Genomic DNA, 27,247 nt, shown 5'->3' with positions numbered 1-27,247 from the left:
ACCCCCCTTCCCCCCGGGGCGTAGGGACTGCGTCCAGTGCATCCTGGACGCCCAGCGGGAGCTCTGAGGGGGCGTGCCCCGGGTTCCACACCACCCTGTCTCTGCACAAGGTGTTCCCGCAGCCTGGAAGCTCACTCCCCCTTGCTCTGCCAGGAAACGCTGCTCATCCCTCCCCGCGAGCCTGCAGGGGCCCACCCCACCCCCTATGCTGCCCTTCCATTAATGGCTGCCCAGAGCCGTCATGTCCCAGCATTCCCTGCGGGGGATGTGGTCATGTGACTACATTCCCCGCCCCAGAGCAGAGAGGGCGTGATCGGCGCACGTGGCATCCCACTTGCCTGCCAGCCAGCCCCTGTATGCCTGGCACAGCCTTCGTCCCCCTGGCTATGAGCAGGACCTCAGGTGTTCCTGCCACCAGCTTCTGCCTCACAAATAAGGACGAACCCTAAGAAAGCAGCCCTCGCCTTGTCTGTGCCATTGCCCCTTTGCAGTCTGGGGAAGCCCACAGTGCCCTTTTCAGAATAGTGTTTGTAATGCATAAAATTACAAAGGAAACCAAGGATATTGAAATACAATGATTAAAATATTAACTAAAAAACAAATTTGCAATGCGCTAAGAAATGTGCTTCATTAACATATTCAATAACGAGATCTGGAGGCAGATCTAATAAGCACCATAATTTCAAAGTAGTGATGAGTATAAACATTATTTTGCGATATCTGCAACAACTATAAAAAGCAAGATGGAAATATCTGTGATTTCTGCTGGAAACAAAGCCCCAACAGGCTTGTCAACAACATTCAGACTGGAGTTCTGAATATTAAATTTAACTGACAGGCTAATAAAAACAAAGATGCAATGCTTTCTCCCATCAAAGTCAAAGACCCCCACTGGATTCTATCCATAGGTTTTGGGGGTAGTTTGTGCAATCCCAGTTGAAAACCCCTGCTCTGGGAGATTATAGAACACGATGAGAAGATCCTGGGTCCCTGGAAAACCTTGTGGACTGAGCTCAAAGCTTCTAGAGCATTCTCCCTCATATGAAGAAGAATTAAACTCTCATATGCTTCAAGCCACCTTATCTGTTCTCTCTATTCTAATAACACAAATACCCGAATACTACCACCTCCATCTGGCATCCCAGGCTCTCCTCATGCACTGCTCCCCAGAGGACTTGGTCCACATTTTCCCATCACCTCACTGCCACCCATGACCCTTCATTTGGCAACTGTCCACCTTCGGTCTGTCTTCCATGTAAGAGGGGAGCTTCTGAGGGCAAGGATGGTGTCTGGGTTCCGGGAACCTCCAAGACCTTCCACAGAGCAGGGGTGTGGCAAGGTTCACTCACAGAATGAACAAATGCTAGTAAGCAAGTACTTACATAACACCTACAATAGGCCAGGAGTGGTTCTTGGCACCTTGCCCACACCCATTCATGTCATGCTCACAGCAAGCTAAGGCAGGTTCTGCTCTTAATCCCGGGACCAGCAAGGACAAAGAAGCACCCAGAGCTCAAAGGACCTTGCCCAAGGTCACAGAGTTAGTAAGCAGAGCCAGGGCTGGAATCTCAGCTGTGGGATGAGCCACCAGGCTGTGATCAATGGGTGTCAGTGGCATGCCCACAGCGGACCCACCTTGATGATGATCTTCTCCCGCAGCTGGCTGGGCGAGGGCAGCTGGTCAGCACTGGCCTCAGTGGGCTTCATGAGCAGCTGGTCACCAAACACCTCCTTGAACACCTTGGCCATGTAGCGCTGCTGCTCCACGCTGCAGTGCTCCTCGATGGACAGGATCACAGGGAAGCTGCGGGCGGCAGGGGGGTGGGGGTCTGCTGGGCCCCGGGAAGTGGGGGCTGGGCCCTGCTCAGGCCACATGTCCATGTCCACCTGCCCGGAAGGGGCAGACCGTGTCCAGGGGAGGTACGGACCCTCAAGGCCCAGGACTCAAAAGTAGCATCTATTTGGGGTTTCTCAAACTCAAGAGCAGTGATTTTTTTTCCCAATATCTTTCTTTCCATCTACTCACTTCTTTAGACTTAAAATAAGAAGTCCTTAATTTTTTATTTCAAATCCACAGAAAAGGTGAAAAAGACAGTACAAGGAGCACTCATTTAGGCTTCACCTAAAATTGTCAAAGTTCAGCTTTTTCTACATGTTTCTATTTGAGTGTTTTAATATATTTCTTTATTTTATATATTGATGCAATATTGGTTTTAGATATTTGGATATTATTTTTATATATTTACAAATTATTTGTATGTGTGTACATATATATTTATGCATCATTTGTATGTATATATTTATATATATGTGTGTGCCTGTATTTATATATCACTTGTATGTATATATGTATATTTACATATCATGTTTATATATATTTACATACCATTTGTTGTGTATATATAAATTCATGTATCATTTATATGCATGTATATATATTTATATAGTTTGTATATGCATGCATATATTTACATATATCATTTGTACATGTGTGTATACATACATGTTTATGTATCACTTGTGTGTATGTAGATACACTTTGTCCTAAACCATCTGAAAGATGTAGACATCCTAATTCTTCACCCCACCATGCTTTACATGCATCTGCTAAGAACATTCTCCTGCACGCCAGCAGTGGTTAGGCTCAGGTGTCAACCTGGCCAGGTGATGGTGCCCAGCTGTTCTGGTGTGTGGATTAAAACATCAGCATGTGAAACTCATCTATGGCTCATGACATCTGCAATCAGCTAAGGGGTGTGCCTTCCACCGCGAGTGATGTTTAATTTATTAGCTGCAGGCTTAAAAGAGAGAAGAATTTAGAAGAGAGCCCAACACCTCAGCAGCCCGGCACACCTCAGCTCAGAGCCAGCTCAGACCCAGATGCTTGGAGATGCAGAAAAGAAGTGCCTGAAGAAAGACGCTTGAACCCAGAAGCCAGGAGAGAAGCCCAGGAGATGTGGCCCTCTGCCTTCCCAAATTAGTACATTTGTAACTAAATAAATCCCCTTTATAACAGCCACTTCATTTCTGGTGTACTGCATTCCGGCAGTTTTAGCAAACTAAAACCATGGCCAACCTCCCACCACCGCTACCATCACCCCTCAGAAAATTACCATTAACTCAATATAATCCTATATAGAGTCCATGCTCACGTTTCCCCACTAGCCAAAGAAATGTAACTTGGAGCTGTTTTTTAAGATCTAGAATCCATTTCAGGTTTGTGCAGTGCATTCGTTATGAAACATAATTATTTTAAGGCAGCCCACATCACTACTGTAAATGGGAACCCACATCACTTGATGGAAATGAAAATAAATGTGAAAATAAATGCATGATGTTTAAAATAAAGTCATCTGGGGCGGGCCACGGTGGCTCAGCAGGTAAGAGTGCTTGCCTGCCATGCCCGAGGACCCAGGTTTGATTCCCGGTGCCTGCCCATGTATAAAAAAAATAAATAAATAAATAAAAAAGAAAAAATAAAGTCATCTGCCCCCGAATCACCTCAAGCCCATCGTGGCCTGCAAGTCCCAGGACAGGTCACCACCAGGGTCACAAACCCTTACTGAAAACGTCTTGAAAAGCTTAAAAACAAAGTGGTTTTTTATCATTTTGATGTCAAAATTCAATTGGCAGCAACATCCGTTCTGAACTGATGCTATCTACAGTCTCGTTTAAAAATCCTCTTACTATGAATAGTCATACATTTTGCCTCAAAAATAGTAATGGGTTTGATGACAGGATTCAAGCCTCATAAGCATCAGATACGAGATTCTGGGCCTATTTTAACCAGAAACAAATTCTTCTGGCTGTGACGAAGACCATGTTCAAATCACAACCACGACTGCCTACAGTCCTGGAAATCGAAGCAAATTCTCAAAATGGCCCGAGAGCAGTTCCACCATCTCAGCTCACACGGATATTTCATTCTTCAGTCTAAAAGGGCTAGGGCTCCCTGGGGGAATCTTAAATGCAGACACTGTGTGCAGTGACTTAACAGGTTTCTGCCAAGTGGGAAAACACATGCGTGATTTCCTTTTCTCAGGGTCGCACCCCCAGCCAAAGGTCTGAAGTAACTGGAATAAAATTAACCGACCATATTTCCTGAATGCTGAGCACGGGCCAGGCAGGCCGCTGCGCACTCGGCGGGCATCATTTCATTTAATCATCACAACTATTCTTCACCCCCAATTTTAAAATGTGGAAACCAAAGCACAGAATGGCGAGTGGTTTGCCCAAGGTGGTCACTGCTGGTTGGGCTTTGACCCAAACACAGTGATTCCGGAATCCCCCACACCACCTGGAAGAGAAGCAGCGCCGTCATTCCCGCTCGCCACAGGACACCTCTGTGAGATGCCAGGAGCCTAGACCATGGTCAGCATGAAGGTCCACAGGCCAAATCCCTCCTGCCAACTATTTCTATAAATCAAATTGTTCTGGAATGCAGCCATGCCCATCCTTTGCACATGACCTGTGGCTGCTCCTGCCCTATCACGGCAGAGTTGCAACAGAAGTTATACAGCTCCGGGGCTGAAAATATTCCTATCCAGTCCTTTATAGAGTAGTTTGCAAACCCCTGGCCTAACCTGAGATCCACTGGTGCAATAGAAAAGGTCTAGACATGGAGTCAGAAGTCCTAGGAACCAGACTAATTGTTGGCACTTGCACAGTTAACCTCTCTGTGCCTCAGTTTACTCATCTGTTCAATGGGGAACACAAGGGGCCAAGAAGACCACACGAACAAAGAAGCCAGCACAGAGCCTGGTCCCAGGGGCGTTCGAGAATACATATCCCCGCCCTCCCCGTTACTGTATGCCCTAGAGAGGCAGGTCTACAGGCGGGGGCCAACAGAAAAGAGGGTGTGGGGATAGGAAGGGAACTTTCATGGTTTTCACTCTTGATGGGTTTTGAAAGTGGGGCCAGGTTGAGAATGGGGAAGGTAGGCTGGGAAGATGTCACCAAGCAGCAAAAGGGTCCCCCGGCCAGAGCCTCCTTCAGGCTAGTGCAGCAGGCATGATGTGCCCCCTGGGCCTTCGGGGACCCCATTCCCACCCCCACCACCCCCCTACTCACTGCTGGTGACTTTGGTCAGGATGGAACCCAGACTTCGTGTGTGTGTGTGTGTGTGTGTGTGTGTGTGTGTGTGTGTGAGTGTGTGCGCGCGCGCATCTAACCCAGGAGGCACCTACCAAACCCCACCTGCCCTCCCCTCAGAGGCGCACCGCCTGGAAACCAGCCCACCCACCTGGAAGCGACAAAGGCGTGGTCTTTGATGGCCTGCACGACATCATCGAACTTGATCTTGGTGGTCCGTGTCCAGCCGTGGTAGATGATGGGCTTCCCGTCGGGTCCGTCCCAGCAGTCCACTGAGGGGAGCAACGCGGCACGCTGAGCCCCTCCAGCCTGCTGTCCCTCCCCACCAGCCGCTAGAGGGGACGCCATCGTCCTGCGTGGCCGACCACAGGCGGCGGCGGCTGGGACACCCGCAACCAGCTCAGGCCCCAGGACACGGGGCCTGAGACTCAGTAACGGCACTGCGGGGCCTCAGACACGGGGCCACGCCCTGACCTGTGCCCCGGTGTCCAACTGGGGAGTTTTAGGATAATTCATGGTAGGCCCTTCTGTCGGGCAGCAGATTTGTCCAGGAGGAGCAGGCTAAGTGTTTCTTTTACATTTGATGTGTTTTATTTTCTGACTTCACCTGTTTAAACCTTGCCTTGCTTTCCTGCTACTGGAAATAATACAAGCAATGAGAAGTGTTTTTAATAAAAGGTTCATGGTCAAATATTCAAAGGGAAATAGTTTGTAGAAAGTCCCTTACGTTCTCCACCACCGGAGGTAATGACAGCTGCCAGTTTTAAACTTTTATTTTTTCACATTTGCTTGTTCCTCAGGGTGAAAAAGAATTAAAGAATATTCTGGAGGAATAATCATTAATAGAGTATGATACTGTGATGAATATTTTCAATAAAACTGGAGCCCAATAAAACTTTTCTCAACTATACACCTCTGAGCTGTTGGGGTTAGAGGCACGTCCAGGTAGCAGAATTAAAGGGGATAAAAGAAGGAAGGAAGGAAGCAAGGCCTCCACCGTCTGCAGACACCCCCAGACCATCCTTTCCTTGGCTGCTCCTGAGCCCCCCAACACAGGTGATACAGTACACCTGTGCACACCCAAGGGTCACCTGCTAGAACAGGGGGTGTTCATTTGCCTTCTTCTAAAAGCAGCCCAGAAGGAAGCAGAGGGAGGACAGAAAGCTCACAAAGCAACCTTAGCTGCTGGCTAGCCACAGAGACAAGACAAGCTCCGAATGCCCCAAATCATCACCCGCCAGGGAAAGGGTTTGTACCATGGGCTGTGGTGCAACCTGAAGTCTCAACACCACTCCTTGCCTCGGGGACGGTTCTCCTCTGGGAAAAGGTCTTTGGCTCTCGGCCACGTCCCTCACTGTAGAGGCGACGGGCACCCAGGTTCTCCCTCTGCCTGTCCCACCATCCCCGCCCCTCGGGCCTTTAAGATGAAAAACCTTCGCGCCTCCACCCGGTCAGCCTCACTCCCCTGCGGTGTCACCTCCGTCCCGCACGCAGGCCCAGGAAGAAGCTACTCACGCTCAATGCAGCGGCAGCCCATCCGCAGGCAGCGGATGTACGCCTCTGGGGACGACTCGCTCCGCAGCTGGTCCCCCGTGAGGTACCTGAGGGAGAGGAGCTGGGTGGTCAGACAGACCTCAGGACTTCCCTGGGAAACACTGCCGTCTCAGTCCCAAGAGTCCTGAGCAACTCTGGCCTGGAAAGACCCAGGACCGGGTGTGGGCAAGAAGCACACATTAACGCGGCCACGGGCCACCACTGCGGACGTGAAGGTGAACAAGCGCAGGGGCTTGAGGTTGGGTCCCAGGAGAGGTGGGCCCAAGGCTGGTGGGAGCGGGACAAGCGGCAGACGCACGCTCCTTCTCACCCTATCCCATTTTATGAGCGTTTATGTTCCATAACTGGCATCTGGGTCTGGTAGAACCCACCACTCTAAGACACAGACTCTCAGAACAGTGGGAATTGATGGGGTCGAGTAAGGACCATGAAATCAATTTGTCCCCACAGTGACTTTGCCTTCTGAATGGCCTGGGGATGCACTCCAGGGCCTTCTCTCAGAACCCCCCACCTGGAAGATGCTTGGGAAAATACCAGCCCAGTGCTCATGGATGCTGTGATCCGAGGACGTCACACCCCTACCTCGCTAGGCACAAATATTGGAGCTTGAGCGCAACATCCATTCCTCCCTTCCAACCTCCTATTTTGCAGTGAGGGTAAACACCCAAAGAAGTAAATTTGAGCATCTGACTCTCCAGCTTAGAGGCCATCCGTGGCTCCCCACTGCCCTCGCAATACCAGATCTGCTGAAACTGACCCTGCCAGCCCCCTCTCCTGTCACTCGCCCACTTGGATTCTAGACTTAAGCCTTAACAGACATTGTGCAATTCCTCCTGCCCCCGGGCCTTTGCACATGCCATTTCTCTGCCTGAAACACTTCTCCCTGCCTCGCCTTCCCATTCCTCTCACCAACCCCTGTTCCTCCTTAAGACTGAATCAAGACCGTCTCTCTAGGCACGCTGAGGACAAGGGCTTCTCTGCCTTGATAACTAGTACCCAGCATCCTGGCACAGGGTAGAGGTCAATAAATATTAGTTCAATGACCACTCAGATTGCCTTGATGTCACTATGAGTTGTCCCAATGATGAAACCAGGTTTGCTGACTTGCTTTTTATGACCACACTGCAAGGACTACAGGGAAACGAGTTGCATTCCCCCCAGCCCAGAAGCTCTGACTATTTCAGTGTGAGAAGCCCGGCCCACACCCTCTGCCAGCCTCAGGCCCCCTGGAACACCCACCACCCTGCCCTCTGCCCGGCCGGACCCACCCCAGGCTCATCAGACGCTTACGTGTTGTGTGACGAGGAGATCCAGTAATGAGACAAGGGGTTATTCATGTCCTGCATGTCGACCACATCGTACTTCTCATCCCAAATGCTGTTTTCCCGTGAAAACAGGTACGTGAGGAACTGAAAAGCATCACAAACACAAAGACCAAATTACCCCACTGCTGAGAGCAGCTGGGTCCAGTTCCTTCTGGAGCGACGGCAGTTCCAACACAGGGAATCAGATGATGCCCAGACCTCAAAGCAGAAGGGAGACCACCAGACCCATCCGAGCCCAGAGACGCTGTTGTGAGTCAAACTGACGTGCCCAGGTCCCAGCCCTGGGTGAGTGCAGCCCTACCTGAAAACGGGGTCTCTGAAGAGGCAATCACCTAGGAGGAGGCCAGACTGGACTAAGGGTGGGCCCTGATCCAAGGCGACCGATGTCCTTATTTGTAAAGGACATATGGACACAGACAGACAGAGAGGAGAAGGCCCAGTGCAGACAGAGGAGGCAGAGAGTGGACGATGTATCTGCAAGCCAAGGGGTACCAAGGAGGGTCAGAGCCAGCAGCAGCTGAGCCGGCCGGGGGCCAGCAAGGCGCCTCCCGCACAGGCTCCAGGGGTGCGTGGCCACCCCGACACCTCGCGTTCAGACCTGCAGCCTCCAGAACCACGAGACACAAGCCATGGTCCTTCGATACAGCAGCCCTAGGGAACTAAGGAACATATGCCCCGCTGACCTGTGCAGTATTTTCCTTTTGATGTGTTACCAATATTATAACATCTAGAAGACAGGAAATGTCATTAACTATCCTAATTCCTGGCTCCTTGCTCCATAAAAAAAAAAGAGCAGAAAATTGAATATTTACTGACCTACACTCCGCTGTCTGGGGTTATTCTTAGGGCAGATGCCTCCCTCTCCCTCCTCCTGCCCCACCTCCCCCGCTGTCCCATGTGGGCCCATCTCCCCAGCTCACATGCACCCAGTCCACTTGTGAATTTTGTTGTTAGGCTCATTAAGGCTTGGCCGCTCCTGGGTAGCAGTCTCCCTCTAGTGGCCAAAACAGTGAATTCACGCTGACAACATCAGCAACAGAAGGATGGGGAAAAGGAAAAGCCACCACTGGAATAAAAAGCCAGCTGCTGGCTAACAGCCGGTCCTGGACGTCTAATAGAAAAAAGCCCTCCAATAGTACAGAACCATACAAAAACCTCAGAGGAAGCAGAAATGAATCAGAAAGTCAGGACAAGAGCTGGTGAGGCTGGAGTAAACTGGCCCAGGTCATGCATTGTTGATGAGTGTCTAATGGTGCAGCCACTGTGGAAAACAATTTGGCAGTTACTCAAATAGTTCACATAGAACTACATTATGACCAGGCAATCCCATTCCCAGGCACATACCCAAAAAGAATTGCAAACAGGAACGCAAACAGGTATTTGCACACCAATGCTCATAGAGGCATTATTCACAATTTCCAAAAGGTGGGAATGGTCCAAGTGCCCATCAACAGAGAAACAGATAAAGAAAGCGTGGTATAGCTACACGATGGAATATTACTTAGCCATAAAAAAGGAATGGAGTGTTGATACTTGAGGAAACATGGGTAAACCTTGAAATCATTACGCTGACGTGAAATAAGACAGACATAAAGAACAAATACTATATATAATTTCACCTATATGAACTATCTAGAATACGCAAATCCATAGAGACAGAAGGTCAATGAGAGGTTACCAGGAGCAGGGGGAGAGAGAAGGGGAGAGGAGAGTTATTGCTTAAGGGGTACAGAGTCTCTGGGGTAATGAAAGGTTTTGGTAACTGATGGTGGTGATGGTAGCACAACACTGCAGAAGTAATTAATGCCACTTAAAAATGGTTAGAATGGGAAATTTTATGTTATGCACATGCCACCACAATAATTTTTTTTTAAAAAAGTAATGACAGCATGACAAGCTCAGTTCACTCACCTCATCAACGAACAAGAAGGGCTCAGCCGTCTCCCTCATCGTGTCATCAATAAACTTTGTCATCCGCTCCCGGACTTTATTCAGATCCTGAGCCCAAAGCTCCTTAAAGTTACAAAGAGAAGCAACAAATCACCCCAGAGAAGACTGACAAAACAGCCTTTCAGGGTCCAGTTGAAATCAAAGATGGAACTTCAGCCAAGTGTGAATTCACACGTGATCAAACACCATATATCGAAACCCCACTCTGAGAAAGGCCCTTTGCCAGAGGTCAGCAAATGTTTCTGTAAAGGATCAGAGAGGAAACATTTTAGGCCTCCACTCTGCTGCTGTCAGACAAAAGCAGCCCAAATGACGCACACACAAATGGATGTGGATGTATTCCAATAAAGCGTTACTTATAAAAACAGGCGGTAGGCCGGACTTGCCAGCTCATGCCCTATGCTGGTTCTTTGCACTCACTGACACGAGGCAGCTGCAGTGTGTGATAGTTTTGTCACACAGCTGGGGTTACTTACCTGGCTCAGCCTCTCACTCCACCTGGGTGACCCTGGGCAAGTTACATGACCTCTCTGTGCCTCCTCCTCACCCATTAAAGGGGGATAACTTCTGCTGCACAGGCATTCTGTGAGCAGCTACAGAAAATGAGGTCATGTGCTCAACACAGCACCTGCATTATAGAACGTGCCAGACTCTCAGAGGTGTGTGCAAACTCTTGCCATCTTTACAATCATTTCACTAGTCTATGTAGCTCTGCAGGTCGTTGTTTTGGAGACAAAAGAACAGAGGCTCAGGAAAGTTCATGTGATGTGCCCAAGGTCACATAGCTCATCAGTGGCAGAGCTGAGGTTCCAACTAATCTAACTTTGGGAAACGGACAGAAAATCTGCCAGTATGCACTTTTCTCAAGCAATCAACCAAGCAATGCTGCTCAGATATGGAAAATTTCTGAAAAACACATGACAAGTTCAAAAATGGCTTTTACCCAGTCTTAGAAATTCAGAAGCTCTTTAGAAAAAAAATGCATTAAATGAAGTAACATTAACATTTTCCTCTTCCAACCCTGAAATCCCAAATGCTCACAGAGGCCAAAGGGATGATTGAAATTTAACTAACGCGTCTTGAATTTTGATGATTCTAAAATCCCCACCTTTATGATTAAAATAAACCAATGTGCTCCCCTAGGTGTATATCATTGGATGGGATGGGTCAGATGAGGGCATTTCAGAGAAAGAAAAGCAGAAGAGCAGATGCAAATGAGGTATGAAGAAATGGCCTCACTGGCACAAAACACAATGAGGCTTGCTGATGACTCTTTGCAAATCTATCCGGATATAGGAAGCAAAAGATGAGGTCATTTGAATGCAGAGGCGTTAAACAATTTGAATCCTGGAACATGAGACTAGAATTGTAGGACACTTAAGGAACATATTGGGACTGGCCTGGGATGTACCAAAGAGGCTGCAAATCTTCTGTCCTTCCCCTGCAAAGCTTCTGCATTTACTAAAAGAGATTGGGAGCTTAGCTAACACAAACTGGAATTGTACTGCCTCTGAATAAAAAAAATATCTGCTGCCTAAAGAAGTTTGAATGCACCTATTAGGTAGGGTGTCTTGAACTAGGCACCTATGATAAGGAAAACATCGATGAGAGTAATTCTGAAAACAAAAATCCTTGCTCACACTCGCAACCTTGGGCACTTCCTGGACACCAGGCCCTGTGCTGGACCCTCTTCATCTAATGTCTCTTTGTGAACTCACCTCAACTTCATGTGGTGCATATGATTCCCCACATTTTATAGAAGGGGAAACTGAGACTTCAAGTCGTTAAGCAACTTAATCCAATGACAGAGCCTGAGATGTGCTCCCAGGTGCACATAGTGCTGGAACCTTGCTCTCCACCCTCTTTCTGCTGTGCCGTCCCATCCTGTCCACCCCAGGGCTGCATGGGGACGTTGAAACCTCATGGAAATTTAGATTACTTCCAACTTTCATCTATAGTTTTTAAAAGAATGCTGCCATTACTTCTTTACAAGACGTCCCTGGGAGGGCAGTATACAAACATTTTTTTAAGGTTTTTATTTTAATTACATAGCGCCAATGTGCCTTCTAGAAAAGTAGCATTAGTTGGCGACACCAAATGCTGCTGGTAGTTATTCCACATTTAAACAACCATCAGCCCAAACAGACATTCCTGATGGCTCTGCTTCGCCCCAGCATCCCGCAGAGAGTGTAGCACGTGCGATATTTAAGGTCAGAGAAATTGACAGCCTACATTTCCTGTCCTCAACATCCAATCTGGTCTGTCATCTCTGTTGTGCACGCTCATATAGATGTTCACGGGCTGGCAGTGTCCTAATTCCAGTGGCAGATGTTGGGAGAATGCCTGCATTTTGCCCCTGGTCCCAAATCCCGGCACCCCAAACCCACCTGCATCCCCCACCCCACCCTGGGCAGTCCCTGCTAAGGGGCCAGTTTGGGGCAGGCTGCGACTCTCCCCTGTTTTACAATTAACTGCCACCAGGTGGCACTGAAGAGGGACGCCCAAGTCGACTACCAGACTTCGGTGAATTCTAAAATTCTAGGAGGTAAGGCTACAGGCCCCCAGGAATTCAGTCAACTTCACTTGACTGGTCCCCTACGAAACAGGATACTTCAGCACAAGAAAGAGCTTGGCAATAGAGGGGGAAAGTGCACTTGTCTTTCTGCTGCTCTCCCACCAGCCCTGTGCATAGAATTGTGCCCAGGAGAGTCAACTCCTCTCCTTCACTTCACCTCCCTTGCGTGGGCCTGGTGGTGTAAATACGCCTCCTCGCCATGGCTGAGGCCCGGCCCCGAGTGGGCAAGGCACGATGCCCCAACAGCCTCATTTCTGGCATTAATCGCTCACCATGAAGCTACATCCTGGGCCTGTGCCCACCCCATGGGGACGGCCAGCATCCTGGGCACTGCTTCTCCCCAGTCAGTGAAAACCAAACACAGGTGGGTGCTGCCCAAGATGAAACAAGGGGCGGCAGTACTGTGGCTAGGTTTTATAGAAAGATAGGCTTCACTGTGAGAGGGACACAGTGCAGCGTGCACAAATGAAATGATAAGATGTCCACGGTGGACTTTAACATTTTCCAGCAAAGAAATAAAGGGGAGGGGAGAGCGGGACAGGGGAGGGGGATGTGAGTATGGAGATGGAAGGGAAATGAAATGACAGGGGCAAATGTTCATCATATTTTAATCCGAGGGATGGGTCATATTGGTTCTTTGTTCTAATCTCTACTTTTGCACATGTTTGAGTTTTTTTTGCATAACAAAGTTGTTTTAAAAAGATGAGGCTTTTTAACATAATACAATTATGTTAAAACACTGAATGAAGCTGCATGTGAGAATGATAGAGGGAGGAGGGCTGGGGACATAAATGAAATCAGAAAGAAAGATAGATGTTAAAGATTGAGATGGTATAATCTAAGAATGCATAGAGTGTATAATAATAGTGACTAAATGTACAATGTACAAATTTTTTAAATGTTTTTGCATGAGGAAGAACAAAGGAATGCCATTATTGCAGGGTGCTGAAAATAGATGGCAATTAATATTTTAAAATGTCACCTTATGTGTGAGACTAAAGCAAAAAATGTTTATTTGTTACAAAATTTAGATTTTGACTAGAGCATTTCCTAATATAACTTATGTAGATAGTTTGATTGAACGCCATAAGTACTTGGAATCTCAGGTAGGACATGAGATTTTGCTGGTTTGTCCAGAGTGATGCCCCGATGAATCCCAGAGTGATTTGATCAGTGAGTGGAAAAGTATTTGCAAAGCCCCCTTCGGGGAATGGTGAGAACGGGGAGAAATTCAACTTCCCCAAGTTGAATTCTTGATTTAAAAAAAAAAAAAAGATGAGGCTCCAGTATATATAAAACTTTAAATATATATGTATATATTTACATAACACATGCATATATACACATCTTCATAATCTTCTCTGATCCTCAAAGTTCCGAGGGTTGGGGCCCTCGTGCCCATTTATAGAGGATGACGCTGGGGCACAGAAGGGTTAATCCTGCCCAAGGTCACCTGGCGGAGAGCGACTTAAGCCCAGGCTCCCCCCACCTCTCAGAGCTTCTCAGCCTCAGCATCACACACTTTGGGGTCGGGCAACTCTCTGGGGCGGGGGCTGTCTTGTGTATCACCTCTACCCACAGGTTAACCCCACCTCCAGCTAGGACAACAAAAAGCCCCCGGACAATGCCAGAGGCCCTCTGGGGGGTCCACGGTGCCTCCAGTGGAACCACTGTTCCAGTACACAATGCATTCAGTCCTGCTGCCCAGCTCAGAGCCAGGCACAACCCTGCTGAGGAGGCCTCCCTCCATGTCACAGGACAGCTGGACTGTGTTATCTCCCAGGGGAATTGGCAGGCAAGGCCCATCCAGCCCAGCCCCTACAGCCATCAGGGAGAGTGTCTGTGGGGTATGGCACCTGAGGCAAGCCTGGACAGCCAGCAGAGTCCACCCAGGTGAGGGAGCCCGCCAGGTGAGGGAGCCCGCCAGGTGAGGGAGCCCAGTCAGGTGAGGGAGCCAGGCCATGTAAAGGGGGCCAGGCCAGGTAAAGGGAGCCTAACAGGTGAGGGAGCCCAGGTGAGGGAGCCCAGGCAGGTGAGGGAACCTGCCAGGTGAGGGAGCCAGGCCAGGTGAGGGAACCCAGCCAGGTGTGGGCACACCCAACCTACAGGCCCTCACCCCTCCAGTTCCACCTTGGAATGTTTTCATTCTGCCTTCTCCTCAATTTGTGCCTTGAACAGGAGCCAATATGAGGCTGTTCTCCTTCCAGAGTTCAGGGCACTAAAGCAGCATCAACAAGGATCTGAAATATCTGGCACCAGAGAGATGCCAGGTGAGTCCTGACAACAGGCCACCAGGTGAGCACGGGTGGTGAGAGCTGAAGAACCTTCCCGGGTAGCTGCCCGCCATCCCCCAGCCCTGACAGACCTCGCTGTGCTCTCACCTGCTGTTCGTGTAGGAGAAACCTCTGAAAGTCATGCAAGTGGACAGCGGAGGCGTCCGGCCGGTCGGTGTTCCTGCCGGGGGCAAGGTGGGGCATTTAGAGAGAGAAGGTCAACAGCGGGAGGCAATGCTCCCACCATGGCCAGGCATGCTCCCTGCTGTGGCCAGGCAGTGCTCCCCCCACAGCCAGAAAGTGCTCCCTGCTGTGCCCAGGCAGTGCTCCCCGCCGCCCCCAGCCGTCCAGGTGCTGGTGGTCCAACAGGCAGATGCAAAGGCATGAGGGACATCCCGACTTGGAAGGATCCTGAGCGACCACTGATGCAAACTGTTAGCAGGCCCAGTTCTGCTGCCAGCTGAGACCCGGGAGCAGCTGAGGGTGGAAGGAGGGAGGGTGGAAGGTGCTGAGTAAGCCAGGCATCGTGGTCTAGCTCAAGAAGGCTGAGGAGGGCACAAGGCGGCCCTGACCCAGGCCTGGGGCTTCCTGGAGGAAGCAGCCTCAAATGGAGACCCGAGGAGGAGGAGGAGAAGGAGGAGTGCTTAGCGAGGGTGGGGGAGGCATATATAAGAAAAGGCCAAAGGAAAAGGGAGGAAGGAGGTGGTATGCAAGAGGGACAGGAAAGAGGAGGGAGGGAGAGAAGGGAGGAAGAGAGAAAAGGAAAACCCAGAGGCAAGAGGTGGAGAGCTTGGCAGGGCTGAGGGAGCCCCCGGGGCGGGCAGGGCTGGAGGGGCCGCACTGTGGAAAGGCTGGGGCTGGAGAAGGGGGGCCGAGCACCTGAGCAGTGGCATACTGCGAGTGGTGGCACAGAGGGAACGGGAGCAGGGTGGGGTCCGATGAAGGCCCGCGGACTCGGGGGTGTTGGGGAGAACCCAGCTGGGGTCTGCAGGTGCTGGCCACAGCGGGGTGGGGGTAGGGGCAGAGGTCCTGGGCTGGGAGGATGTGCAGCTGGAGGAGAGAGACCCCTGCCCTCAGGATCAGGGAAGACTCCAGCCTGGCCAGCCACCTGCTGACACACAGCTTTGTGGAAACCCTGGTTTCTATGTAGAATGGAGCTTCCCAGGGAAATCCATCCTGGCTCAGAACAGCAGGGAAGGCCAGAAATCCCCAAATCCCAATCTAGGGTCTACTCATGGAGGCTCAGTGACAAACATTCCTGAGTCAGATATGACTGGGAAACACAGAAGACTTCATAAATCCCCCCTTGGGGAATCACAAAATACAGTAAAGGCCCTGATAAGTCCTGCAGTGCTTTCTTTTTAATAACATGGTGTCAATCACCAAGTGAATAAAGCAGTTATGGGTATCAATTCATTTTAACTCAGCTAAACCTGCTTCACTAGGAATTTCCCTAACTTACATGACCATTAGCATTATTTTAACTCTTGTACAAATCCCACTGTTCCATGGAGCACACCTTGCTTCTCTACAGGCTCCTCTACAGAACCCTCCAGGCCAATTCTCCCAAAACACTGCAAATCCTCTTTATCCTTGCCACAAGCTCAGGACAGTGAAGCTCCGACAGGGACCCACTGTTCGCATCAGCTCAGCACCTGGACACAGAGGTGGCCCTTCCCCAGGGTCACCAGCAGGCTGGGGGGAACTTAAAGGCCCCCAAATCCTCCCTACGCTACACCCCATACTACAGGTGCCTCACCCCAGGATAAACACGGAGGAATCTTTCTTGAATTCGTCAAGAATCTGAAAGAGAAAACACAAAGAACATCAGACAAATCAAGTCACTTGGTACACACAAATAAGCAGCTGTTTGGTTTTTTGGACTAAAAGAAGATCACTGTAATTTGCATTAGTTGTAAATATTTGTATATAAAAAAACCTATGGAGCAAAAAGTAGAAGTCTTCCTCATCCCCTTTCATATCACTCTTAATCATTTTGTAGTTTTCCTTTCAGACTTTCTAATGGATGTTCATTTTATTACACCACACTATGTTGCTATGTTATTCTATATGATACTGCATGATATCTTTTCGTATTATATTGCTATGTATCTCAAGTTTTTGTCAGTAGTTTCAAACTTCACAGTTATTCGGGATTCTCAGATAGCCTCACCTCACTATTTTTTTTTGTATGCTGTATAGTAGGAGTCACATTTCCATGTCTATTTTGAAAAATCATATTGTATTCCATTAATATGTGTATCACTCACATTTTTGCTACTGTATCCAGGACTACAATCAAATCCCTTGTACATATATCTTTGCCTACTTATGCCAGTATTTCTGTAGGTGGATCCCTAGGAGGGAAAACACCTGGACGTGGGTAGCAACACACTGTTAAGTTGGATACTGCCAAATTGTGCGCAAAACAGCTGTTCCGACCAACCGGCATCCCTGGTAGCCAACCACTGACAGATAAAAGGGCTCCAACGCCTGGGAAGCTCATGTAGGACCCTGCTCCCAGCTCTAATCACAGTTTCCATGTGCTAAGCAGTTTACACACGCACACACACACACCCCTATTCCTTGTCCATTTCTGATCAGGTAGCATTATGTTGACGGATTCCAATAAGCCCATAACTTAAATAATTCATATTTGAATAAATCAGCAAAAAAAAGAAAACATAGCCACTGGCATGCCATAAGTGCTAATGATACAAAACAACTACTTCTCTAAACTGCCTGGATCCTCTTGTCAAACAACTTGGAATCCAGGACAAGAAGTGGAAAACCATTTCCAATAAGTGGAAAGCATTCTAGAAAGGATATTCCACAAACCCTTAGAAAGCATCAGAAGATATGCATACGTTTGTGTGTGTGCATATTTTATTTTTCTAGAGAGGTGATCGATAGGTTTCTTTAATCGGCATCCCAAAGAAGACCAGTCACCCAAAAAAAAGGTTAAAAGTCATTCATTTGAAATAGTAATTTATGTGTAATTTACAGCATAGTTATTTATTTAAAAAGAAAGGGATAAAAGGGATTTTAGGCAGCCTACACTATCATTTAGACTTACCTGGAGTCTAGATCCCTGGGTAAATCTGGTGCTTAAAGTACACGAGGCTAAATCCATTTCAGACCAGAACGTCCAGACGGGTTTGGTTATATGGCAGGAAAGGGCATCTCATGACTCATGCTCAATGACCCACCCCACATGGTTCCTAAAGCCAGCACATTTCTTCAAAGTGACCCAAATGAAACACAGGAAAGCTCCACCCCATTTGTGCACTCAGGAGCTGGGACAGAGGAGGAGGTGCCCCCCTCCACCGACAAAGCCAGAAAAGGGGGTGAGAACGCCCCCCTCCCCTGCCCTCTGCCCTGTAGCCCCCTGCCAGGTACCTGACTGGCTTAGCTGACTGGAAGCCAGCTGGAGGGGCAGCCCGGAGATGTGTTTGGAGGAATCAGCCCCTGAGATCCACAGCAGGCAGGGGACCAAGGGCAAAGAGGCAAATGTTCAGCCCAGAAGGCATCACTCGGGGCATACGCCAGGACCAAACCCAGAGCTCCCCAAATTTAGAGGCTGAACTGTTGCAACTGTCTGAGAACACTAAGAGGATGCAACGTTACTCTCCACCAGCCTAGTTTCTGACTCAAAAACATCCTTCCAGATGCCAAGAAACCTCATGGCCACAACAGTACACAGTGCTTTGAAGCACGAAAACACTGGCTGAATGGAAACACAGCAGGAGGAGACGACAGGGAGAGAGACAAGAGACGGTGGCTGCAGAGGCAGAGATGGTGTTAAAAAAATTGCGGCACCACCAAACGCTACAGACTTCAGAGAAAGCATGATCCTTCTAACACCATGACTTTGAACTTCCACCCTCCAAAAAGGGGAGACAACACAGTCTTGTAGTTTAAGCCAACTAGCCCAGAGTCCTTTGCTATAATAGCAGCCTGGCACACCGAGACCAGGTGCATGGGCTGGCTGGCATGCCGGCATGCATGGCCCCCACTGTGTCCACCCAGGATGCTCAGGAACCAAGGCGGTGGTGAGAGAGGGGGGCCTTAGGGGTTGGGGCAGCAACCCTTTAATACCTGGTACCAGTGCATGCCAGCTAAGGATTGGCCCTGGCTGGGGCTCAGCAGCCTTTAGAAGTCAAGTAGTAGAAGAGGATCCAGCAAAAGATTATCTGAGAGGGGGGACAGTGGGGTAGAAGGAGAATAACCCAAGCATAGTGTCCAGAAGCCACAGATAAAGTAACTGGAAGGGGTACTTGTATGTGTCCACCTAGCCAGGCCACGGCACCAGTTGTGTGGTCAAACACTGGCCTGGGCACTGCTGTGGAGCTGCTTACAGATGGGGGCAGCATCTGCAATAAGCTGACCTTAAGGAAAGTAGACCCCTCCCCCACTCCACAATGTGCACGGGCTGCATCGAGTCCATAGGAGGCCTCAAGAGCAGAGGCCTCCCAAAGGAGAAGCAATTCTGCCTGGAAACTGCAATGTCAATCAGTTCCTGCCGAGTTTCCAGCCTGCCTCCTGCCCTGTGGATTTCAGACTCCCGCTGCAACATCGAATCCTCTCTAGGTTTCCACCTGTCACCTACCCTATGGATTTTGGATTTGCCAGCCTCGCCAGGTACACAAGCCATGATGATGTGCTGGGAGTGGCAGGGATGAAAACGTGAAGAGAATCAGCTCGACAAAGAGTGAGGGAAGTAGAGATGGCAGGTGCAGACAGCTCTTGAGGAGTGTGTTCCCTAAGGGGACAGAGAGGCAGTCAAGGAGAACATCCTGAAGTCGGAAGAAGTGACAGCACGTTTGTAAGCTGGCGCCAGGCTTTCAGTCACTGCTCACACCGATCCTACTCCAGAGGCAGTAAAACAAGCCTCATTTCAAAAACAAGGAAACAGGCTCCAGGAGCTCCAGAATTTTTCCAAGATAACATACCTGCGAAGTCAAAGGGGTCAGAACTCCAACCCAGCTCCTCCTTTATGAATACCCAGTGCCCACAGTATACTGAGAGTGAAATAAGCAAATGCACATAAATTAACAATACCCCAGCAATCAGAGAAGAATGTTCCAGATGCTATGGGCATACAGTATGGGCAGCACTTAATTTATCTGAAGGTTCCCATGTGGGGTTAAGTGTTGAAATTCTACCTGGCAAGAGGACCTGCTTTGTCCGGTGTGACTCTAGGAAACGTCATTAACCACTGCCACCTGCCACGGCCAGATGTGAGGTCTGTTTTGTTAACCACCAAGCCCTCTCCAGTCACTCAAACCCCTGCCAAACGAATGAATAAAATCATGGGCGCCAAAGGCAGCAGGGGAAAGCCGACTGTGAGTTGGGCCTCTGGAGAAGAGGAGGTCACCAGCTGGGCAAGGGAAGGGGATGTGCTGGAGGGAGGGCAGGCGAAGCAAAGTCCAAGGGCATCAAGTCCACACATCAGGCCGGGGACCTGAGCTGCCCACGTGGCTGGAAGCCAACACACTCTTTGGGAACTGGCTGGTGCTTAGCAGCACGTGGGAATCACGTGGCTCCAGGTGGCCGATGGGAAAACTCACAATGACAAAGCTAACTAGACACTGGTCGCAAACGTCTGCAGCGGGACCTCCCGTTGCCTCTGCCTGATTTGAAGAACCTGCAACATTAGATGGGATCTGCTGTTAAAACACCTTTATCAAAAGTTCACATGTTGGGCGGGCCATGGTGGCTCAGCAGGCAAGAACGATTGCCTGCCATGCCAGAGGACCCGGGTTCGATTCCCAGTGCCTGCCCACGTACAAAAAAAAAAAAAAAAGCCTACATGCCTGCATGTAGGGTTCGCACACATGTACAATCCGGAAGAATGAACATAAACTTCAGTATCATTGAAAGTATCATCACAGGCAGGACCACAGGCATTTGAATTTTCTCTTCCTGTGCATTGTCTAATTTTATAAAATGAATACATATTACGGTGCTTATAATAAAAGCACTTCAAAATTTAGAAATGAGTTTGCTTTTGAGTGGGGCCAGGCCTTCTGCTTTCAAACAGTAAGATGAAGAAGGGGGCAGTTAAGAAGTTAGGTACTGAACTAAAATATTTAGGGGTGACATGATCCAACATCTGAGATTTGCTTCAAAATCCTACAAGAAGAGGGAAGCGGGAGAGGGCACAGGTGAGGTAAAACAGTCCTAGGAGCTAACTGGATGAAACTGGTCAGGGGGTGCTTGTGGGGGGGGGAGGGGTCATTATACTTCTCTCTTTGTGTTCGAAATGTCCCTTAAAAAAGAAGGTTAAAATGTTAAAAAGGGCTCCGCCACCGCCGAGGCGCCACAGCGCATCCTCCTGGCGGCGGCGGAGGCGGAGGAGGAGGAGGAGGAGGAGGAGGAGGAAGGAGGTGGGAAGAGGAGGTGCCCGGGAGCAGGAGGTGCCCGGGAGGAGGAGGAGGAGGTGCCCGGGAGGAGGAGGTAGGAGGCGGGAGGAGGAGGTGCCCGGGAGGAGGAGGTGCCCGGGAGGAGGAGGAGGAGGTGCCCGGGAGGAGGAGGTAGGAGGCGGGAGGAGGAGGTGCCCGGGAGGAGGAGGAGGTGCCCGGGAGGAGGAGGTGCCCGGGAGGAGGAGGTAGGAGGAGGGAGGAGGAGGTGCCCGGGAGAAGGAGGAAGGAGGCGGGAGGAGGAGGTGCCCGGGAGGAGGAGGAGGTGCCCGGGAGGAGGGCCGAGCGCAGGGCGCTGGGCGAGGAAGCGGAGCTGTGGCCGCTGCTGGAAAATGGCTCCAGAGGTTAAATGAAGCTGGAAAAATACATAGATGCAGCATTGCAGCCTCTCCAGATGTTTGGGGATAATATTCTACAGAGGAATTGATCCCCCTGGATTAGGTAACCAGTCACAATGAAGAAAATTAGTCTTAAAACCTTCCGTAAATCTTTTAACTTGAATAAAAGTAAAGAAGAAACTGATTTCATGGTAGTTCAACAACCATCGCTAGCTGGTGATTTTGGAAAAGATGATTCCTTATTTGGTAGCTGCTATGGTAAAGATATGGCCAGCTGTGATAGCAATAGTGAGGATGAGCGAGGAGGGAAAAACAGATCAAAGAGTGAGAGCCTCATGGGCACGTTAAAGAGGCGGCTTTCGATGAAGCAGAAGCAGAAAGGCAAGGGCGGCGCGCGGGCCGGCCCCTCTGCCGACCAGGACACCGTCTCCTCCTCCTCGGCGCCCCTCGTCTTTAAAGACGTGCGCGTGCAGAGACCCATCCGGTCAACTTCCCTCCGCAGTCACCACTACAGCCCTACCCCGTGGCCTCTCCGGCCCACACACTCGGAGGAGAAATGCATCAAACCGGAGGTGAGGGTCAAGGCCGTGGTTCATTCTTCCAATCCGAGTCGAGCCCTGAATGGTGTGCGGAAGGATTTCCACGATCTGCAGGCTGAAGCCGTGTGCCAGGAGCAGAGTACGTCCTTAAAGAGCTCGGAGTCTCAGAACGGAGACTTGCGTCTCCACCTTGATGAACATGTGCCTGTAGTTATTGGACTTATGCCTCAGGACTACATTCAGTATACTGTGCCTTTAGATGAGGGAATGTATCCTTTGGAAGGGTCACGTAGTTGCTGTCTGGACAGTTCTTCTCCCATGGAAGTTTCTGCAGGTCCTCCCCAAGTGGGAGGGAACTCTTTCCCTGATGATGAGGGTCAGGTTGACCAGGACTTAGTCGCTGCCCCAGATATCTTTGTGGACCAGCCCGTGAATGGCTTGTTGATTGGCACCACAGGCGTCCTGTTGCCAAGCCCGAGAGTGAGTCACGACGACATCCCTCCACTCTCACCATTGCTACCTCCAATGCAGAATAATCAAATCCAAAGGAACTTCAGTGGACTCACTGGCACAGATGCCCATGTGTCTGAAAGTATGCGGTGTCATTTGAATTTTGATCCTAACTCTGTTCCTGGGGTTGCGAGGGTTTATGACTCTGTGCAAAGTAGCGGTCCTATGGTCGTGACAAGCCTTACAGAGGAGCTGAAAAAACTTGCAAACCAAGGGTGGTACTGGGGGCCGATAACACGCTGGGAGGCAGAAGGGAAACTAGCAAATGTGCCAGATGGTTCTTTTCTTGTTCGAGATAGTTCTGATGACCGTTACCTTTTGAGTTTGAGCTTTCGCTCGCATGGCAAAACACTTCACACTAGAATAGAACACTCAAACGGTAGGTTTAGCTTTTATGAACAACCAGATGTGGAAGGACATACTTCTATAGTTGATCTAGTTGAACATTCAATCAGGGACTCTGAAAATGGAGCTTTTTGTTATTCACGGTCTCGGTTGCCTGGATCTGCCACTTACCCTGTCAGACTGACAAGTCCAGTATCCCGGTTCATGCAGGTGCGCTCTTTGCAGTACCTGTGTCATTTTGTTATACGTCAATATACCAGAATAGACCTAATTCAAAAACTGCCTTTGCCAAACAAGATGAAGGATTATTTACTATTTATTCAGTAGGAGAAGCACTACTGAAAGATTATGAGAACCCTGCATCTTGCACTTTGGGAACAAGTGAAAAAGAGATTGAAATACCGTTTACAAACTTTCATTGCTATCAGAATCTTTTGCTGCCATAACTATTTCAGTTTTATGTGTAAAAGATTAGTCATTTTGTTTCGGGGCGGGGAAGTGTCAGCAAGGTGTCATGGGTTTATTTTGGTTCCTTTAAAAAGGGAAGTCTTTGAGGTTTCAGAAGTGTGAATTATCTTTCATCAATGTGCAAAATAATCACAATGTGAATGATCAGATTCTCCCTTTACCCCCCTCCAAGTCCTTTGCTGCTATCCACTGTGACTTTTATGCATTAAAAGCACATTTCATGTGTATTCAACCCTAAGTTGAATGAAACGTAATAGAATGAAAACTATGTCTCTCTTTAAATGGCCCATTTTAAAAAGAAAGTGTTGAAGAAATACACCCGTGTGATAAAACACAGGACTTTTGTATACACTGAAAGTGATTTTTTTTACTCTCATTCTTTAGGAAGATGTATTTAGAATTACAAATTGACATAATTTGGGGTAATGAAACACAGATCTGCAACATACTTTTACAACGCTTTTTTTTTTTTGGAATTCATTTTGTATCTTGGGGTTTGTCTATTTTTTTTTTTTAATGGCCTTACATTAAAAAATCTTAAAGAAATGTATACCACCAATTTAGAAATTGTTGCCTTTTCCGTCATTAAACTTTGGTACAAATTGGCATAACATAATGACCTATGGAACTAGAACTGCTATTAAAGAAATATTAGATGATCATAGTTTTCTGTGATACCAATTTTTTGTTATCAATACTTTTACTTTCCGTAAAATGTTTTCTCTGTGATTTATTTAGCTTAGTCAACATTTTCTTGGGTAAAACTTGATTGTGCAACTAATTTTCATAAATGAACTGGATTCTCTTGCAACATTAAAGTTAAGTTTCCCTGGTACTCATATAATACATGTTTTTAATGTTTCCTGGCATCTAAAGTTTTGAATTGATTTGGATAGAAAACATTGTTTTGAAATTAGATTTTTATTTTTCTTTTTAATATAACTATTAAAATGTGCTGATTGGACCCCTCCTATTCCCCCACATACCCCCCAAAAAATGATTCTAGTTGACAAAGTGTGGGTATTGTGGAGCATTATGGAGGAAGAATATTAAAACCATATCAGATATGTGGAAGTCTCATTGCCTACCAGAAATACTTGCAATTTAAAAATAGTGGGTTTTTTGGTTTGTTTCTTTTTAATTTAGCTAAGTTTCAACTAATTTGGGACCACTGTTAATCATTCTCTCTCTTTGCATCAGTCCTCAGGCTGATGGGGGGGGAATGGTGGTGGAGTTCTTGCCAATATTTTTCAGTTATTTTGAAATGCAGAGTGTTTGTTCATTGTACAATACTATCATGTAATATTTTGGATTGCCCTGTACAGAAAATGATTCCAGTTACACAGCTTTAAAGGAAAATGTTTCCATCTCAGATGAGACATTTCTTCCTTCTTTATTCATCACTTCTCCTGTCTCTGACTCCATTTAAACTCAAGAGTAAACATCTTAGGTAAAAGCTAATGGCTTTGTCATTCAAACATATCTATATCCCTATTCATTTCTCTATTTGCTTCTTAGGGTCAGAATCGAGATATTACCAAGAAAAATAAATGCCATAATTATCATGGTGTCCTGGTATTTTCACTTAAAGGGGAAAAGGTACTTAATTTTAGTGGAATGTTGATTGTACCTTGTTAGGAAGTCTCTTCTTTCATTTTCTGATGTTTTCACCTAATAAGATGAAATATGGAGAATACTGTAATAAGTATTCACTATAAGCTATTTGGATAAAGAACTATTACAGAGTTGTAAACTTGTTATCAAATTAACGCAAGACATTTAAACTATTTTTTTGCAAAATTATTTATTTTTAAACAATTTAAAATATATCTGGGGTGAGTTAAAAGTTCCTGTGCATCTATATTAGATGCAAGTATTGTCAGAGAGTCACTGTGTATTAATAATAAATGTTGAGATGGCTTCTCTGTCTCTAGAAGCATTTACATGTACTCTTTGTGAAATCGTGGTGCACAGAGGTCTTTGGACTACCCTGAACCCCGCCTCATCATGTGGACATAACCTGTCCTTCCTCTCCCCCCACCCCGTTTTCCTCATGATGCCATGTGTTTAAGAACTAGCCAGTTAGCATCAAGAAAAGATTATTCTGATTTTCAACTACATGTATTTAAAATTGTACTTTGTGTTTATTTGGCGGGCAAGACTTCATATGGTTCTAATTCAGAAAGCCAGTTTTTAATGTGCTTTTGGATATCCATAATATAAAATACCCTAGAATAGTATGCCCTGCTACCATCTAATGTGGAATCACTAGGTTCTGATAGTGTATTGCTGAAAATCAAAGTATCTGCCAAGAAATTAAGTTTATAAACAGAAAAGAAGGTATTACAATATTTTCTATTTTTGTATGAAGAGATACCCATTTGGCTTAAGTAGCATGACATAATATGAAAGATTGGTTTTATACAGTAGTAAAACAGTCTGGTTAAAAATGGAAAGGAAAAGAGATAGTCATCCTGTAATTTGGACTAGATATAATTTCATTACATTTTTGGATCCTATTGAAAGATGGCTTAGATGACATATGTGGATGAAACCTCTAAGTGACTTTTCAGTATGTTTCTAACAATCTGTGCTTAAAGCAAGAAAAAGAAAAAAACAGGAAAGCTGTACCCATTTGCCATAACAAATGGATCAGAGCTTTTAGTGTTTTTTTTTTTTAAATCAAATGCTTCATCACAAACATCTTGGAAACCAGAAACTATTTTCAGACTTGCAAGGACACTATTATGCATTTTTAAAAATGGTAAGAAAGCGATAGAAAGTACTTGAAAAATCTTTTTCTAAGGAAAACTGTTTTTTTTCTACTTGGTGCAATAATCTGAGAATTTAGACATGGAGGATCAAAAATACTTATCACAGGAAATGATGACAAAACTAAAAATAATTTTTAAGGAAACCAGCTACACAGGGCAGCCACTTTGCTCTTGAAGAAATTCAGTGCCAAAAGGCTAAATCATTGGCATATGGGAAATAACATATAAAAATATGCTTTGTCATTTCTGGGCCAGTATTATTGAAACAGGATAAAAGTTATTAAAAATCTTAAATAGGTTATATGCAATGCCTCTGCTAGTGCTGCAAGTCTAAATGTTTCTTAAAACTTTCAGAAATGCCAATTTTAATTGTAACAAGCCACACTACAGATGATGAGATGAGAGATGTTGCTTTATGAATGATTCATAATACTATATTTTCAGTTAAATCTTAATTTGCATTTAATCAAATGTGAATTCTTAATTTGAAAGTGAAATCACACTACCAGCAATAGACAGTTTGGTTAAATACTTTATAAGGGAGCAATCACCAGTTCCATAAAAACTTTAAAATTCTAAAGTATTGGTATGCTAGTAACCACAAATATGATTTCTTTTAATACTTTAATCCTGTAAGGAAGATTTTTTAATAAGCATTCTTTCTATTAATCATAACATGGCAAAATGTGTAGTTGCTGTTTCTGAAACGTGTTCCAAAGTCTATATCCAGAGATACGAAAAATTCTTACAGAATTTTGTAATAAGTATACATGTTGGATTAAAGAAATTTTATAGTCATGTTGGAGTGCCACGAAATTAATACTTGCAATCCAGATTGCTGTAGTTTACACTTTTTCTCTATGTTTCAAATCAGGTGTATACCATTTGTATGAGAACACCACAAAGTGAATTATCCAAAGTCCATTGATTTTAATATGTTTTTTGGTTTGTAAACAAATTATAGTAATTTCTTGCACATTTTTGGAAATTAATTGTATAAGAATTTATGTATCTGCTTCTAGATACAGTGTGTAAATAAAAATTTCATTCACAAAAAAAAAAAAATGTTAAAAAGAAGAAGCA

General features: G+C 46.9%; 2 protein-coding genes across 3 annotated transcripts in view; one reads left to right on the top strand and one right to left on the bottom strand.

Moving 5' to 3' along the window:
* PLCG2 (phospholipase C gamma 2) overlaps positions 1–27,247 on the bottom strand; it is a 172,712-nt gene that overhangs the window by 59,291 nt on the left and 86,174 nt on the right. For both annotated transcript variants that reach the window (XM_077133130.1, XM_077133129.1), the window contains 7 exons: positions 16,528–16,571; positions 14,877–14,949; positions 9,882–9,983; positions 7,936–8,054; positions 6,607–6,692; positions 5,243–5,363; positions 1,636–1,804 (listed from right to left, as the gene is read on the bottom strand). In XM_077133130.1, the coding sequence (XP_076989245.1) occupies positions 1,636–1,804; positions 5,243–5,363; positions 6,607–6,692; positions 7,936–8,054; positions 9,882–9,983; positions 14,877–14,949; positions 16,528–16,571 (714 nt within the window). The remainder of the gene's footprint in view (positions 1–1,635; positions 1,805–5,242; positions 5,364–6,606; positions 6,693–7,935; positions 8,055–9,881; positions 9,984–14,876; positions 14,950–16,527; positions 16,572–27,247) is intronic.
* LOC143660004 (suppressor of cytokine signaling 6-like) lies at positions 21,514–23,249 on the top strand. Its single transcript, XM_077133363.1, has one exon. It carries the CDS (start codon positions 21,645–21,647, stop codon positions 23,247–23,249), a length of 1,605 nt encoding a protein of 534 aa, XP_076989478.1. The 5' UTR covers positions 21,514–21,644.

Source organism: Tamandua tetradactyla, chromosome 16 (genome assembly GCF_023851605.1).
Source record: "Tamandua tetradactyla isolate mTamTet1 chromosome 16, mTamTet1.pri, whole genome shotgun sequence".
Classification (NCBI taxonomy): domain Eukaryota; kingdom Metazoa; phylum Chordata; class Mammalia; order Pilosa; family Myrmecophagidae; genus Tamandua; species Tamandua tetradactyla.
The sequence above is the reverse complement of the archived record's forward strand: the minus strand, read 5'-3'. Positions and strand labels throughout refer to the sequence as shown.

What these genes read in the sequence shown, in the direction of transcription:
- LOC143660004 (XM_077133363.1), top strand. Translation starts at nt 21,645, where the DNA reads ATGAAGAAAATTAGTCTTAAAACCTTCCGTAAATCTTTTAACTTGAAT.